Source organism: Melospiza melodia, chromosome 12 (genome assembly GCF_035770615.1).
Source record: "Melospiza melodia melodia isolate bMelMel2 chromosome 12, bMelMel2.pri, whole genome shotgun sequence".
Lineage (NCBI taxonomy): Eukaryota > Metazoa > Chordata > Aves > Passeriformes > Passerellidae > Melospiza > Melospiza melodia.
Window position 1 is genome coordinate 4,250,792 of NC_086205.1, and position 14,672 is coordinate 4,265,463.

At 50.1% G+C, this 14,672-nt stretch overlaps 1 protein-coding gene across 6 annotated transcripts in view; it reads left to right on the top strand.

Annotated features, from left to right (window-relative positions):
- Window positions 1–2,332: 2,332 nt before the first annotated feature.
- YEATS2 (YEATS domain containing 2) overlaps window positions 2,333–14,672 on the top strand; it is a 50,433-nt gene continuing 38,093 nt past the window's right edge. For all 6 annotated transcript variants that reach the window (XR_010029141.1, XM_063166479.1, XM_063166481.1 and 3 more), the window contains exons 1-7: window positions 2,333–2,378; window positions 3,360–3,472; window positions 6,492–6,589; window positions 6,682–6,774; window positions 10,670–10,912; window positions 13,007–13,122; window positions 14,265–14,426. Coding sequence is in view for 5 of the 6 variants with exons in the window: in XM_063166479.1 (XP_063022549.1) it covers window positions 3,373–3,472; window positions 6,492–6,589; window positions 6,682–6,774; window positions 10,670–10,912; window positions 13,007–13,122; window positions 14,265–14,426 (812 nt within the window). In the remaining variant the exon portion in view is untranslated. The remainder of the gene's footprint in view (window positions 2,379–3,359; window positions 3,473–6,491; window positions 6,590–6,681; window positions 6,775–10,669; window positions 10,913–13,006; window positions 13,123–14,264; window positions 14,427–14,672) is intronic.

The following is a 14,672-nucleotide window of genomic DNA, read 5'->3' on the forward strand; positions in this document are numbered from 1 at the left end:
GCTGCAGTGCCAAAAGCAGCTTCCAGTCAAGTTCAGTGCTTGTAGAAGCTCAGCTTACTGGAATTGGAAAGAAAATGAAAGGGAATCCCTGCAGACTGCAAAGCAACAGAAAGACTTTTGAGAGCTGAAAAGCCCACCTTGTAAGTCTTAAATGCAGTCAACTGGTGGCAGTATTCTTAAGAACAGCTTCTTTCTCTTTCCATTAAGCAGAAATAAGGAAGAAAATAAAATTGAACTATATTACAGCCATTCCTGGTGAGCAGGATACTATTTTGAGTTTAAGAACAGTCTCCATTATCTGCCATACTTCACATCTGTTGCTTATCAGAAAGGAAGGCCAGTAGTGTCAGAAAGGATAGTAGTGATCCTGAAATGAACAGAAAAGAGGATCTTAGCAGCTAAGCTTTGAACATTCAGCATGGACTTGCTAATCAGTGGCCTCTTCAATAAGTTTGCCAATCCATGAGTGAACAGGATGTTAATTTGTGCTGGTTCAGGGCTCACTCACTGCATGAAGCATGAGACTGCCACAGACCATAGCACTGATGGCATTAGCTGCACCTCACAGAGGTATTGCAGCCTGGCCAGAACCAAACACAAAGCACGGCATTAACTGCACTCATTGCACTGCTTTAGCTCTGATTTGAGGATATGCAGTATGATGAGCACTAACTATGGTATAAGGGTTTTTTGAAGCCTATCTAAGGGTAGACTAGGGCTCCCATCCTGGCCCATGCTGTGAGTTCCTGCTATCCTGCACCTCAGTCACCCCAAGACTCCTTTCTTGGGTCTTTCCTTTTGCTAATCATAGAATCACAGAATCCATTAGGCTGAAAAGACATCAGAGTCCAACCTATGACTGAACATCACCTTGACAACTAGACCGCAGCACTAAGTGCCACATTCAGTCTTTCCCTAAATACCTGCAGGGAAGGTGACCACCCCGGGCAGCCCATTGCAATGCTTAATCCTTTCTGTGAAGAATTCTCTTAATGTCCAACCCGACCCTCCCCTGGCGCAGCTTAAGGCGATGGGTTCTCATCCTGTCCATTGTTCCCTGAGAGCAGGGCCGGCCCCACCTGGCCACAACCTCCTGGGCAGGGAGTTGTGCAGAGCCACAAGAAGCCTCCTTTTCTCCAGGGTAAACACCCCCAGCTCCTTCAGCTACTCCTCATGGCACTTGTGCTCCAGCCCCTTCCCAAACTCCGCTGCCATTCTCTGAATACACTGCAGCACCTCTGTCATCCTTTCGTGAAATATCTTTCCACGTTAAAAAGTCTCCCTCAGATCTTTTAACACATTAAAACACGGTTGTTCCAAGCAGCAAGTCAGGATCAAATCACTGCATTCGTCTCTCCGTACAGGAACCTGACCGCGTCTCCCATCTTGATTTCTGCGCTGACGCGGGCGAGCGCCCGCTCTGCCCCACAGCCTGTGCCGGCCATAGCGCCCTGAGGGAGCCGCTCTGCCCCACAGCCTGTGCCGGCCGCTCCGCCCTGAGGGAGCCGCTCTGCCCCACAGCCTGTGCCGGCCATAGCGCCCTGAGGGAGCCGCTCTGCCCCACAGCCTGTGCCGGCCGCTCCGCCCTGAGGGAGCCGCTCTGCCCCACAGCCTGTGCCGGCCGCTCCGCCCTGAGGGAGCCGCTCTGCCCCACAGCCTGTGCCCGGCCGCTCTGCCCCACAGCCTGTGTCGGCCGCTCCGTCCTGAGGGAGCCGCTCTGCCCCACAGCCTGTGCCGGCCGCTCCGTCCTGAGGGAGCCGCTCTGCCCCACAGCCTGTGCCGGCCGCTCCGCCCTGAGGGAGCCTCTCTGCCCCACAGCCTGTGCCGGCCATAGCGCCCTGAGGGAGCCGCTCTGCCCCACAGCCTGTGCCCGGCCGCTCTGCCCCACAGCCTGTGTCGGCGGCTCCGTCCTGAGGGAGCCGCTCTGCCCCACAGCCTGTGCCGGCCATAGCGTCCTGAGGGAGCCGCTCTGCCCCACAGCCTGTGCCGGCCATAGCGTCCTGAGGGAGCCGCTCTGCCCCACAGCCTGTGCCGGCCGCTCCGCCCTGAGGGAGCCGCACAGCGCCCCCGTCCCCGTCCCCGTCCCGGCCCGGCCGCTCCGCCCCGAGGGCTCCCCGCCCCGGTGCCCGCCCCCCGGCGGTGCGGGCCGTGAGGCGGCACCTGCCGGCGGCCGCCCCGCCCCCCGCGCTCTGCCCGCCTGCGCGGGCCCGCCCCGGCCGTGACGGGCGGCGCTCGGCCCTGCGCTCATGGCGGCGGCGGCGGCGGCGGCGGGACGGCCCGGCGGGGGCCGGCGCTGAGCGCCCCGGGCGGCGCGGCGGGCGGGGGCGGCTGGTGCAGGCGGCGGGGCCGGGCCGGGCCGGGCCGGGCGGCGGAGCGCGGTGAGCGGCGGGGCGGGCGGAGCGCAGGGAAGGAGCGCGGCCGCGGCGGCGGCTTTGTGTGCGCGGCGGGGGAGGGGAGCGGCGCCGCCGCACGTGGGACCGGCCGCGGGCAGCGCTCCGCCCTCCGCGCCCGGGGCGGCACCGACACCGGCACCGCCGACACCGCCCTCCCGGCCGCCTCCGCGCCCCCTCACGCCTGCGGGTCGAGCCCCGCCGTGCTCCCGCATCGGGGGAACTCGCTGCCCCCTCACGGGCAGGGTCGTGGCTCGGGTTGAGCGGTTCTGGGCGAGGGACAGCCGGTGTGTGACCCCGCGGCAGTGAGCCCCGGGCTGTCCTGAAGCACCCGGGCCCCTCCGCTGGCCCCACGCCCTGGGAGTGACCAGCATTGCCCTTCCACGGGCCGTGGTGCCTGTGGGGAGAGCCCCGCTCTCCTGGGGACACGGGTGGGGAGCACGGCTCACGGGGCTTCTTGGCTGCCCTTTGCCGGGGGACACGGGGCTCCTTGGCAGCCCTTTGCCAGGGGACACGGGGCTCCTTGGCAGCCCTTTGCCGGGGGACACGGGGCTCCTTGGCAGCCCTTTGCCGGGGGACACGGGGCTCCTTGGCAGCCCTTTGCCGGGGGACACGGGGCTCCTTGGCAGCCCTTTGCCGGGGGACACGGGGCTCCTTGGCTGCCCTTTGCCGGGGGACACGGGGCTCCTTGGCAGCCCTTTGCCAGGGGGGCACTGGGCTCGGCCACTGCAGCTCTGCTGGGTCTGTGGGCACCCGCGCTCTGGTGAGCCACAGGTGTCAGGAGGCATTTGAAGCTCCTGGGCTGTGCAGAACAGAAGCAGCTCCCAGCTGTGAACCTGTGCGATGATCAATACCCCTCTAGAGAGGTTTCCCTTCTCTCTTGGGAGGTGCACCACAGGCCTCCACATGGTGAGAGATTGAAGCCCATCCTGCCCCGATGGTCACTCTGGTTTTTATTTTTCATGCTAGTGGAGTAGAGAACATGTCTGGGATCAAGCGAGTGATCGCAGAGAAGGACCCTGATTATGAGGACATCACTGTCACACATCCCAACAAGCGGCACAAAGCAGCCGAACAGTCAGGTAGGAGCTGTGGAATTGGAAGCTCTGTGGATGTGCGTGCTGTCTGTAAACTGGTCAGGAAAAGGCTGGGGTGGGAGTTAGGGGCATGGACAGATGTTGAGCAAGGCAGGTAGTGATACCTGTGTGCAGCCAAATAAAGATGTATCTTATGTGGAGTCGTCTCTTCCTGCTATCTGGACCAGAAGTAAGGTGTGGGGATGCAGCCTTTGATGCGTGGTAGGGGATGGAGCACAAGCTGTCCATGGCCCCAGCACTTTGGTTCATGTTGCTTCCTAAAGTACTTAGAGTGCATCTTCCCGTGCTGAGTTGTTCTCCAGCCTGTGTATTTGTTCTGTGGCTGAAGTCTGCTCTGGGAAAGATTGGCAAGTTGTTTACATTTTGGGGCATAGAGGTCACAGTACAGCTTGGGGAGGAGAAAAAAATCCATGACCCTGCAGGGTAAAAGAGATGCAAAACCCTGCAGTACATGCACTGGCTGTTGGAAGATGACAAATGTTTGCAAGAGCTGGCAGATGAAGCAGAAAGAAGCTTCTTTGATGAAGTGTAGAAAAGATAATTTAGGGAGAAGGAAGGAGCTTTGAAACATGTAAGAGAGGAGGAAGAGGAGCATGACTGAGGGAAAGGTGGATGAAGAAGTGTAGTGGAGCAGGTAGCTGGATGAGTAGGTTTGCATTTGGCACGCTGGGATGTGCTTGCTTTGGGAAGCAGCCTGCTGGCAGAGTGCCCGGCACAGGTTGCAGTCTCTGTGGGCAAATGAGAGCAGAGCTGCTTGCCCCGGGGGCAGGGAGTGGGCTACTGATTTCTGGCACTGCACAGCTAGTGAGAGAGGATCGTGATGGGAAGAGCTGACAAACAGGGAGGTGAGAAAGCTGAGGCTGGCTGTGGGCTCTGAAAAAGATCCAGGAATAGAGCTGGAGCTGCCAGTTGGAGAGGGCCAGAGGATGGCTCAGTGGGTGATGTTGTGGAGGATGCTGTGCCCTGGACAGGGGGCAGGGGGCTGAGCTCTGGGTTGGATGTGTTCTGGGCAGGTCCTGTGTGCCACGTGGGGCAGGGGCCCTGTGCAGGGCCCAGTGCAGCTGTGCTGGGGCTGGCCATGTCACCACTGCCAGCTGCCTGCCCTGCCTGGCTGCTCTGTTCTGCCGTGTCCCAGGGACTGCAGGCAGGGTTTTAATCTGCTTCTGAAGCAACTTTTCCCAAGGTCTTTATGATGAGCAGGCAGAGTCTCAGGGCCTTGAAAAACTGTCCTTGCCAAAGTGAACTTTGCTTTCAGGAGGTTCCTCCAAATTGGCTTCTTTCTTCTTTTCATGGAGGATCTCCAGCTTTCAGTACTGGAATTCCTTAACTACACAAATTTCACTAACATGATCATAATGAGGTACTGTGGTTGACACTAAGCTGGGAAAAAATGAATATAAAATATTCTTAAAAACCTCTGTACTATAACCACAAATCCTTAAGTGCTTGAATCATCATGATGCTGCTGTGGCATGGCATCAGCCATGGAAGGAGATGCAGTTGTCCCTTTCTGAACCATACCTTAATGCCTTAATCTGTTGAGGTTTATTTTAAGGGTATAGCCTTGCACGAGAATTTCCTCATCCTGGTGTTCATGGAGGTAAATTATATCCCTCTGGTTTTTAATTTTGCCTTACTCATACAGATTCAACCATAATTATGGTTTAATGTAGGCTTGAACTATTTCTGGTCCTAAAAAATGTATATATATATATACATAAACTACACAAAAAAATATATATATGCTGTGTGTATATATGTATGTGAAAAGAGAGAAAATTATTTAGAACACCCCTGTTGCATATAGAGGCATAAGTTGCTTCACTCCTGTTGTGGAACCTGATGAGACAATAAAATTATCTGTGCTATCTGGAAGATGCCAGCAAAGCTTGTCTTGCTTTTCTTTCCCTTCTCTCCAGTGATATTAGAAACCTCTTCAAACAGATATGTACTTTTTAGGAGGGCACTCAAGCCAAAGTCTTTGTGTTGCTGCCTCCTGTTTCATGTAGAAACAATGTGAGATTTTTCCAGGGAAAACCAAGGGAGACTTTTGCTGATCTGCTTTATAGTGGGGTCACTTTATGGCTGACACAGGCTGGAGCACCTTTTCCAGGCTTTCTTCTAGAAGTGTCATTCCTGCTTTGCCACATTCTGGCTTAGAATTTGCTTAAAACAGAAGTTGTTTGAAACCCCTTGATGTAATGGAGGTGCCCTAAATGAAGGGTGATATTAAAGTCTACAGTAGGTGTAGAGCAAAAAGAATAGTTCTTCTTATGTTTATACATGTCCTAGAAAAATATGATAGTATGCCAATTCCATTCTTAGCCACTAATTTGCTGTAGGTATTTGCACAGTTTGAAATCCTAAGCTACATACTTTCCACCAAGGTCAGTAAACTCCTGCTGAAGGGTTACATCTTTTTGTCTGCTGTGCTGGAAGAGGATTTTGCAAGAGGTAGAGAGCAGCTTTTGCTAATGTGTTTCCTTTGTGAGTAATAAACAGCTTGTAGGCACTCCAGAGCAGGCTGCACTTGGTGCCAGGGCTGTATAAATCTGGCTTTGCTTTATTCCTGCTGTGTGAGGTGCTGTAAATTTCCTGGATGTGCATGTGGCCAAGGAGAGCAGAAGAGTGTCCATGGTGTGCCAGCTCACTCCAGCAGCTGGGCTGGGCCAGCACTGTGGAGTTTTCCTTCTACTGTTTACAGCTTTACTGGGGCACAGTAAGCAAACTGGCCCTGTTCTTCCCAATTTCTGTTTTTTGCCATCTCAGAACTAAAAAGGGAAAAACAGCTCTCCACATAAGCCAGCTTTAAAAGATACATGTGGTTTTTGTTAAGACATAACTTGTTTTTGGAAGAAAATGATCCTTCCCTTTATATGTGTGTGCTGAACTTACTATCCCTTCACTTCTGTAGTGATTTCTGGTCTTTTTGTTTTCAAATGGAGCCTCAAAAATAGAAATGTAAAAACTTCCTCCTTTCTTTTCCTTGTGTGGCCTTGTACAGCTCGAGATGTTACTGTGCAGAAGATTGAGACCATTATAAAGGAGCAGTTTGCCGTCGAAATGAAGAGTAAAGAGCACGAAATCGAAGTGATAGATCAGGTATAAAGGCTTTGTTCTTATAAATCCCTAAGATCCTGCTGTGTGGGGGATTGCTGCAGTGCTGACCACTGCTCTGTGTTTCCTTTCTGCAGCGCCTGATTGAAGCCAGGAGGATGATGGACAAGCTGCGTGCCTGCATTGTGGCTAACTATTATGCCTCTGCTGGGCTCCTCAAGGCTGGAGAGGTAAAAACTCCTTTGGGAACAACAATATTGGAAAAAGGCTCCCAGTATTACCAGTTAGATTGTGCCTGGGCCAGTCTGACCCTCGCTGCCAGGCCAAAGGCAGCAACTGCGGTGTATCACCGCAGAGATACCTTGGCTTGCTGGAGATTGCAGCTGGGCACTGAACAAGTCCAGGCTTGTTAGGAACCCTGTTTACCTCAGGAGGAATGGCTTCAGGCGATGGTGAAGAGAAAAAGGAGATGATTCTGCTGGAGGGTTTGATGTCCAGAGGTTTATTCCATGGTTACAGAGGTCTGAACGTGAGCAACTGCTCCAACAGAACCCCGGCCGCATGCTCTGATCACCTTTTAAGCTCAGGGACAGGGGGAGGGGAGGTACAGGTGAGCACCAACCAGGTGAGAGGGGCAGGGTCTCAGGGGAAGATGACACCAGACAGGCCAATGACCCCTGGGCACAGGGGCATCCTTTGAACTTGAGCAACCACACGATGCCTTGCTGGAATGTTCAGCCTGATTGACAGGACTCACTCAGCATGGGGGCAAGGGGGAAGGGAGAGAGGCACAGGCACACCTGGGGAAGTGACCTGGAAGGCCAAAATGGGACATGACAGCACACCACAGCACAACAACACTTCAGGGAGTCTTTGCAAAGGAAGCTGTGGAGCTCAGTGGCTGTTCAGCTGATGTTTGGTGTTGAGGTGTGATTAATGACGCAGTGGAATACAAACTGCAAGTGGGGTGGCACTGGGAGAGGAGACCTTTGCAGCCACTGCTGAGCCTCAGGTACCTGGAGGAGTCTTCAAGACTCCTTGACAACTCCTCCAGGAGTCTTCAAGAAGTAGTTGTGAAGTTGTTCAGCAGCCCCTGGTTCTGGTTTCTGAAATACTCTGCTTTTTTTTTTCATCCTCTGTTTTTCCCTGAGAGCACCTTGTTTCTCAGACACTGCACAGTTTGTCCTTGCAAAGCTGTGATAAGTGTGGAATATGTTTTCCTGTTTCTTAGGAGGAGAGTAGCAACAGATGCATTTGGGCACTTTTCAGGGAAAAAGAAAAATAATAAAAATTTTGAGATGCTTGAGTTTCAGGCAGTGCAGTGAAACCATCTTCCCTTCGCCCTGGCAGGCAGTCTGTTAATGGCTGGTGAACAGACTGATGGCAGCAGTAAAGCAGGAGATAAATCAAGGAGATACCACAGAATGATTAAAAATTCACAAGATGAAAAAACCTCAAACCCTGTTAGTTAAACCCCAGTTCTGAGCACTCTGTCCTTAATGACTGCTAATTGCAGGGTGTTCCTGATTGTACAGACTCCCAAATGACATGTAGTTCATTACCAATGGAGGCATTTTGGTACCATCTTTTCCATTCAAGTTGATCTGATTTCCAGTAATTTTTGGAAGCTGTAGTTGAGTGCTACAAATATGGATTTCCCTCCAATCCCATAAGAATTTCTCTTCCAAGCACTTGCTCTCAGTGCTGTTCCTGGTTTTCCTGTTGAGCTTTTCAGAGGATTTGGAGTGAGGTAGAAACAGAAGGTTCAGGTTGTTTTTCCCTCTCTGAACTTGAGTGGAGCAATTGGAGTTTGAAAAGGTTGTGGTAGCCTTGGGAGGCTTGGAGAACTCTCTGCCCCCTTTGATTTTTCTGTAGGCAGCTGAAGAATGTGACCTAAGTTCTAATCTTTGTAAGTGCCTTTGTCCATTGTCATCATGTGTCTGCAGGAGCTGTGCTGTTCCTTGTTCTTCTTGTTCTGCCATGCAGGGTGTTTGCTTTTTCCCCTGGTGCTTTTCACATTTTCCAGAAATAATGTATTCTGTAATTGTTTTGAGGTATTCACAAAACTTACTGGTGCCTCCTTGCTTTATTAAGTTTTCCAATAATTTCTATGAGTTTATGGGTGTATCTTTGATTACATTTTTAATTTTTCTGAAAGTCCTGATTTGGCCACAGGTTAAGTCAGTTTTTCCTTAATTTTGAAGTTGTTGCTGATTTCAGTTTTCTTTGTTGTCAGTTTTTAATTGTGGCTAAGTCAGTTTTTCCTTAATTTTGAAGTTGTTGCTGATTTCAGTTTTCTTTGTTGTCAGTTTTTAATTGTGGCTAAGTCAGTTTTTCCTTAATTTTGAAGTTGTTGCTGATTTCAGTTTTCTTTGTTGTCAGTTTTTAATTGTGGCTCGTGTATGTTTGACCAGGCAGTGAAATATTATCTTGCTTCTGCTTCTGGTAGAATATAGAATAGGAATCTTTGTAATTTAATTCAGAACTTCTGGGAAGATGATTTACAATCTCCTGACCTGTTCTCATAAATATAAACAGTGCTCAAACTGAATGCTACTGAGTTTTGAGGCTTGGCATTCCTTATGATTGTGCTTTATTATGTTTTCCCACAAATTATTGGACAAGGTGTTGGTCATTTTACTTGGCTAGAGGTAAAGCAAAAGGAGAGGTGTTTGGTTTGGGGTTTTTTGGGCAGGCTGTGTGTGTGTCCCTGCCTTTGGATAAATGGCTTTAACTCTCCCAAGCTGGTCATTGAGAGTTGGTAACTGCTCTACTCGTGCATGTCATGGACAGTTGGAAAGGCAGTTCTGGAATGGTCCTTCAGAGGCCAAAGTGGGACAATGTTTGTGACTCCACTCTTGCTGCCCCCTCTCCAGGGCAGTTCTGCTCTGCAGTGATGCTGCTGGCTGCCTCCCCCTCAGTCATGTTGGCAGAATTCTCAATCAGGGAACTTAATGTGGGTTAAAAATAAAACTGCAAAGAGAAAACAAACAAACAAAAACCAGTAACAAAACAAACAAAGCAGCAAGTGAATCCCAAGTCAGTGTCTTGATTTGTTTTCCTTTGTGACATGCCCCATGAATAATTGTTCCAGCCTGCCTGGTGCAGGTGCTTTGGGCAGGGAAGGAGCCTCTGAGCTGTGGCTGCAGGAGCTGAAGGGAGGCTGTCAGTGCTCTGCTGCTGCACAGGGGCTCCTGCTCACTTGGTTCATCTCACACCCAGGTGACAGGGAGCTATGGTGCCTGGGTCAGGAAGTGCCCAGGGGACACTTGTTTTGAGTTGATGGATGTTTTCCTTCTACTTCAGAGGTAAAAGGCAAATGCAAGAGAAAAAGAAGGGCCTTTGTCATGGTAATGATAAAAACAAGAGAGATTTGAACACTTGCCTCCCCCTTGCAGGTTTAGGAGCATGTAAGATTAGCTCTGACTTTCTTTCAGGAAAGTTTGCAAGCATGCCTCAGCACATTATTACTTATCCCCTGTTGGGCTCTGGGAGCAGCCAGGGTGTAGCTTGTCTCAGAGGAGTTGACAAGGCTGCCAGTGAGTATCAAAGCTGCAGGGCCTGATGCACTTCCCTGTCCTGCTTGCCTGCAGGAGCTGGGCAGCTGTGGCCTTCCTGTGTGGGGTGGGACTGGAGGGGGCTGCACAGGAAGAGGTTGTTTTCAAAGGGATGTTTTAGGTGGTTGAGTGGGCTGCAATCATCCCTTCCAAAACCCAGTGAGTTTCTGAGATCACAAGGTGTGAAGGAACAGATCCAGTTTGGGCTACTGGTTCTGTAGAACCCTTTTAAGCTTTTATCTTCTGGAGCATCTGTTTTTCCTGCAGGGCAGCTGATTAAATATTTGCTCTTTCTTCATTCATTGACTTTTTCTCTTCTGGCACAGCTTTGTTTTTATCTGTGCTGTGGGGGAGTAGTGCCCAGATCTTCCTGAGGGAATGGTGACCAGATCTTCCTGAGGGAATTAGTGACCAGATCTTCCTGGGGGAATTAGTGACCAGATCTTCCTGGGGGAATTAGTGACCAGATCTTCCTGGGGGAATTAGTGACCAGATCTTCCTGGGGGAATTAGTGACCAGATCTTCCTGGGGGAATGGTGACCAGATCTTCCTGATCTTTTCGTTGCAGGGGACCAGGTCATGCGACGCAACAATTCTTAATCATCCTTCAATCAAGAAGTTCTTGGAATCTCCCTCGAGATCTTCATCTCCAGCTCACCAGGGCTCAGACACCCCCTCTGCCAACCACTCAGAGAGTGACTCTCTGTCCCAGCACAATGACTTTCTCCTGGACAAGGACAGTGGCAGCCTGGACGCCGACGAGCGGCTGCCAAACAGCCTGGAGCAGAGACAGAGCAGAAATGCTGGCCGGGTAAAGTAAAACTCGAGTGCTGGTCACCTTGGTGGAGGTGTGTGCTCTGAGGACTCGGTGCTGGCACCAGGAGCTCTTCATGTTTTCACCCACCTTGCTGAAGATGTGTTTCTTACCCTCTCCAACCGCTTGCTCCCACTCCCTCAGCCTGGCTTTGCTGTGAGGCCGCCTGAAGTGTGTGTAACGTGGGTACCTCCTCTTACCTCAGTGCTGCCCAAAGTGAGCTCAGCAGGCCTGGGAGGGCTGTGGGCTCAGCACAGCTCTGCCAGCCTTGGCCACAGCCTCTGGGGAAGGAGGTGCTTCCCAGCCTGGCCTTGGGCTGTGCTGTATGGTTGGAAGGCAGGTTGGGAGGGTGGAGCCTGCAGAGGAGGGCAATGTCTGTCGTTCCCTGCAGAGCTTTCAGGAGTAATGGTGCTGCCTGGCTCTGGGTGCCCATGGGGACTGCATTGCTCAGAACAGGGGATCCACTGGAGGGCTTTGGCCTCCTCAGCAGCCTGTAGTGCAAACAGTAGCACTGGAGGATTAGCTCACCCTGGCAGTGTGAGTTGGTAGAGCCTGGGTGCAACCATACAGGAGAGTTGTTTTTCCTCTTGGGTTCTGCTTGCTGTTGTGCATTAGCACCATTTCCTCAAGTGAACCAGTCTGACCCAAGTAAAAGTGTGTTCTGTCAGTGTCCCTTCAAGCTTTCTGGGGGGTTATTGTTGACCTGGATCCAGTCCCTCCCTTTGTGGCTCTCTGTGCAGCCACACAAATGCTTCACCTGTTGGCTGCAGGTAGCTCCACTGGGGATGCTCACTCAGTGTCTGCAGGTGAAATGTGAAATGAGGTGATACTCTTCAGTTTCCTTTCAGTTCCTCTAAGTGGTCAAGCTTGCCAGAGGAGTACAGCCAGGGGTGGGTATGTCTCAGTGAATGGCTGCCATCTGCAGCTGAATAATTTGCACTAATACATGGCAGAAGGAGCAGTGATCCTGCCTCCACTAAGCAGTGTGACACCCTTGACAGCAGGGCTGCAGTTTGCTGGAGCTCTGCCTTGGCTCTGTGGCAGAAGGCAGATGAGCCCTACAGGATGTGGTGTGAACCACCAGGCCAGTAGAGCTTGTTTCTGTGCTGGGGGCACAGGTGGATGGAGCAGTTGTGTTGCTTGGGGACAGCACACTGGTGCATCTCTGACCAGTGCACAGGAGGCTGAGGGGATGAGGAGGAGCAGGAGCCATCCCAGCCTTCTGTGACTCCTTGCTCCACTTTGAGGCATCCCTGGCTTAGCAGAGGAAGGGGAAGGGTTCCGCAGTGAGTCCAGTGCTTCCCACACTGAGCTTCCTCTGGTGAGTGCTCAGAGTGCATCCTCTGGGCTGCTCTGTGGTCACTGGAGGATGGCAGTCCCTTCTCTCCAGCCAGACACTTCATCCAGCAGGGCTGTAGAAAAGCCTCTCAGTCCCAGGGAAACAACACTTGTACTTGTGTTGGCATAGTGGCTGGTCAGATCATTGTGTTGGCCACTGCTTGATAGCTGGGTTTGTGTTACAGGGAGGCTGGAATTATTGTGCCAGGGTATGGCTGTGGGTTTGCCTGGATGGCAGTGACAGGTTATGGCTGCTCTCCTGCCTCAAACCCAGCCTCAATTCTTCACTGTGAGGCAACCCCAGAGTCCCTCAGAGCAGCAGAGGCTGGGAATGGGAAAGATTTAGATTTTCACCCCCACTCATGGGTGATTGAGCTTTGTTCCTGGTTAGTGACAATCACAATGCCGTTCTGGCCATGCCTGGTTTTATTTCACATAAATAAAAGTGCAGGGGCAGTGCTTTGAAACCCAGGCTAAGCTGTGGCTCAGCTCCATGGGATGTCACAGCATGTGTGCTCAGCACAGCCATGCAGAGTGCTCTTGGCCAGGCATTGTTACATGCCTGAGTTGCTTCCATGTGCCTAGAGAGCAATTTGAGTATTTTTAGGGATGATTCCTTGTCGGTCTTTCATTTATGCAGATTTTTGGTTGTTTTTTTTAACAACACCTTACTTTTCTAGCACCAAACAAAATGATGTTTAAGAGGAATGTTTGGGTTTTTGTTTGCCTTTTTTTTTCTTCCCCTACCCTCAGGACAGTTCGGGTGTTTCAAGCTCTCAAAAACCAGGACAACGAAATGCCGGACTGTCAAATGATGAAACTTCACGACTTTATGTGAAGAAAACGATTGTGGTTGGCAACGTCTCCAAGTTAGTATCCAGAGCCTGAGGGATGCTCCTTTATTTCAGGATTAAATTGAATAGAAAGTTACAATTAGGAGACAAATGAAATTGCTAAGCTGTCACAATATGAGCTGTCACCCTTGAATAATCGCAGTAGCCAAGGCAGCCCTCCTCTGGTCTCAGCATAAGATTTTTTTGTGGAAGGAACTGGTGTTTTAGTAGTTGTTTTATTTATAACTTTATATGTGTGCAAAGGTTTTAAGATCTCTTTCCCTGAAGGGAAGTTTTTCAGCCTTTTTTGATCAAGTCAGAAGTTTTCCCCTGAAAATTTGGAAAAGCAAGTTGTCCTGATTGAGTGTGTTGGCTAATTGAATTACTTGGCTAATTCAGTGTGTCCATGGGTACAGTGTGGGGGTCTCTTAAACAGAAGAAAAACCCCAAGAGAACAGTGCACCACCAACCACAATGAGGAAAATTGTACAAGTTCAGAATAGTCTAAATAAATTATTTCATACTGGTTTTATTTATATTTAAAAGAAGAAGAGGTAAATATGTGTAACTTTTCATCTTCCAGGAAATAGGTGAAGAAAGGCCTTAGTTTTGGCAAACTGGACAATTCCAGGTTTTAACTCTCCATCCTTGCTCTACTCAAGTCAGTCTTTTGCACAGAATAAATCAGACATTTGCTGACAAAACTTAGAGTCAGAATTGCTTCTTGAAGGGCTGGAACCAGAACAAAGTGTTGACTGAAGTTGCTTAAATTTTTTGAGAATAATTGTATTTTTTTTTATTTATGGTAGCAGAGCTGTTGATGTTGTGTTCTGATGTGGTTTTACTTCCTATAGCTCAGAATAGGATGGGATAAGAAATTTGACAGTAGTAGAATGTTAAAATTTAATCATTTTAATTAAGAGCCAAATGTTTAAATGGGTGAATGTCACATGGCAGAGGAAATGTTAGAAATTTGGAGTAGATTGTGGGTCCTGTATCTGTTCCTGGATGAACTGTCAGAGTAAGGACAAATGAGCAGAAATGTACAGGGGGCACAGTTCCCACAGGCATTTTAACATCCCCAATTTTTTTGTGCCTTATCTTTCCCAAAATACTTTTTGCAGTATTTGTCTGTTTGGGATTTTTATCTTGTGTTTGTTCTTTCATTTCTTTGCCAGGTACATTCCCCCTGACAAGAGAGAAGAAAATGATCAGTCAACCCATAAATGGATGGTGTACGTCCGAGGCTCTCGGAGAGAACCCAGCATAAATCACTTTGTCAAGAAAGTTTGGTTCTTCCTCCACCCCAGTTACAAACCCAATGACCTGGTAGAAGTGAGGTAATGAGGAATTATTCCAGTCTTCATGCTTGCCAGGCTTACAGTGCCAATTAACAACAACTTTTCCTGGTTTAATACCCCATGTGTGTATTTAACCTCTAGCTTAACTTGGCTTACTCCAAAATAGTAGTGAAAATAAATGAGGTTTTTTATGTAGCAAATGTGCCAAACAGGTTTGTTGGCTTAGGGTTTTTTTTAATTTCCTTCTGAGAAAAAGCATTCAGGTGTTGCATTTCTTGCTGTTGA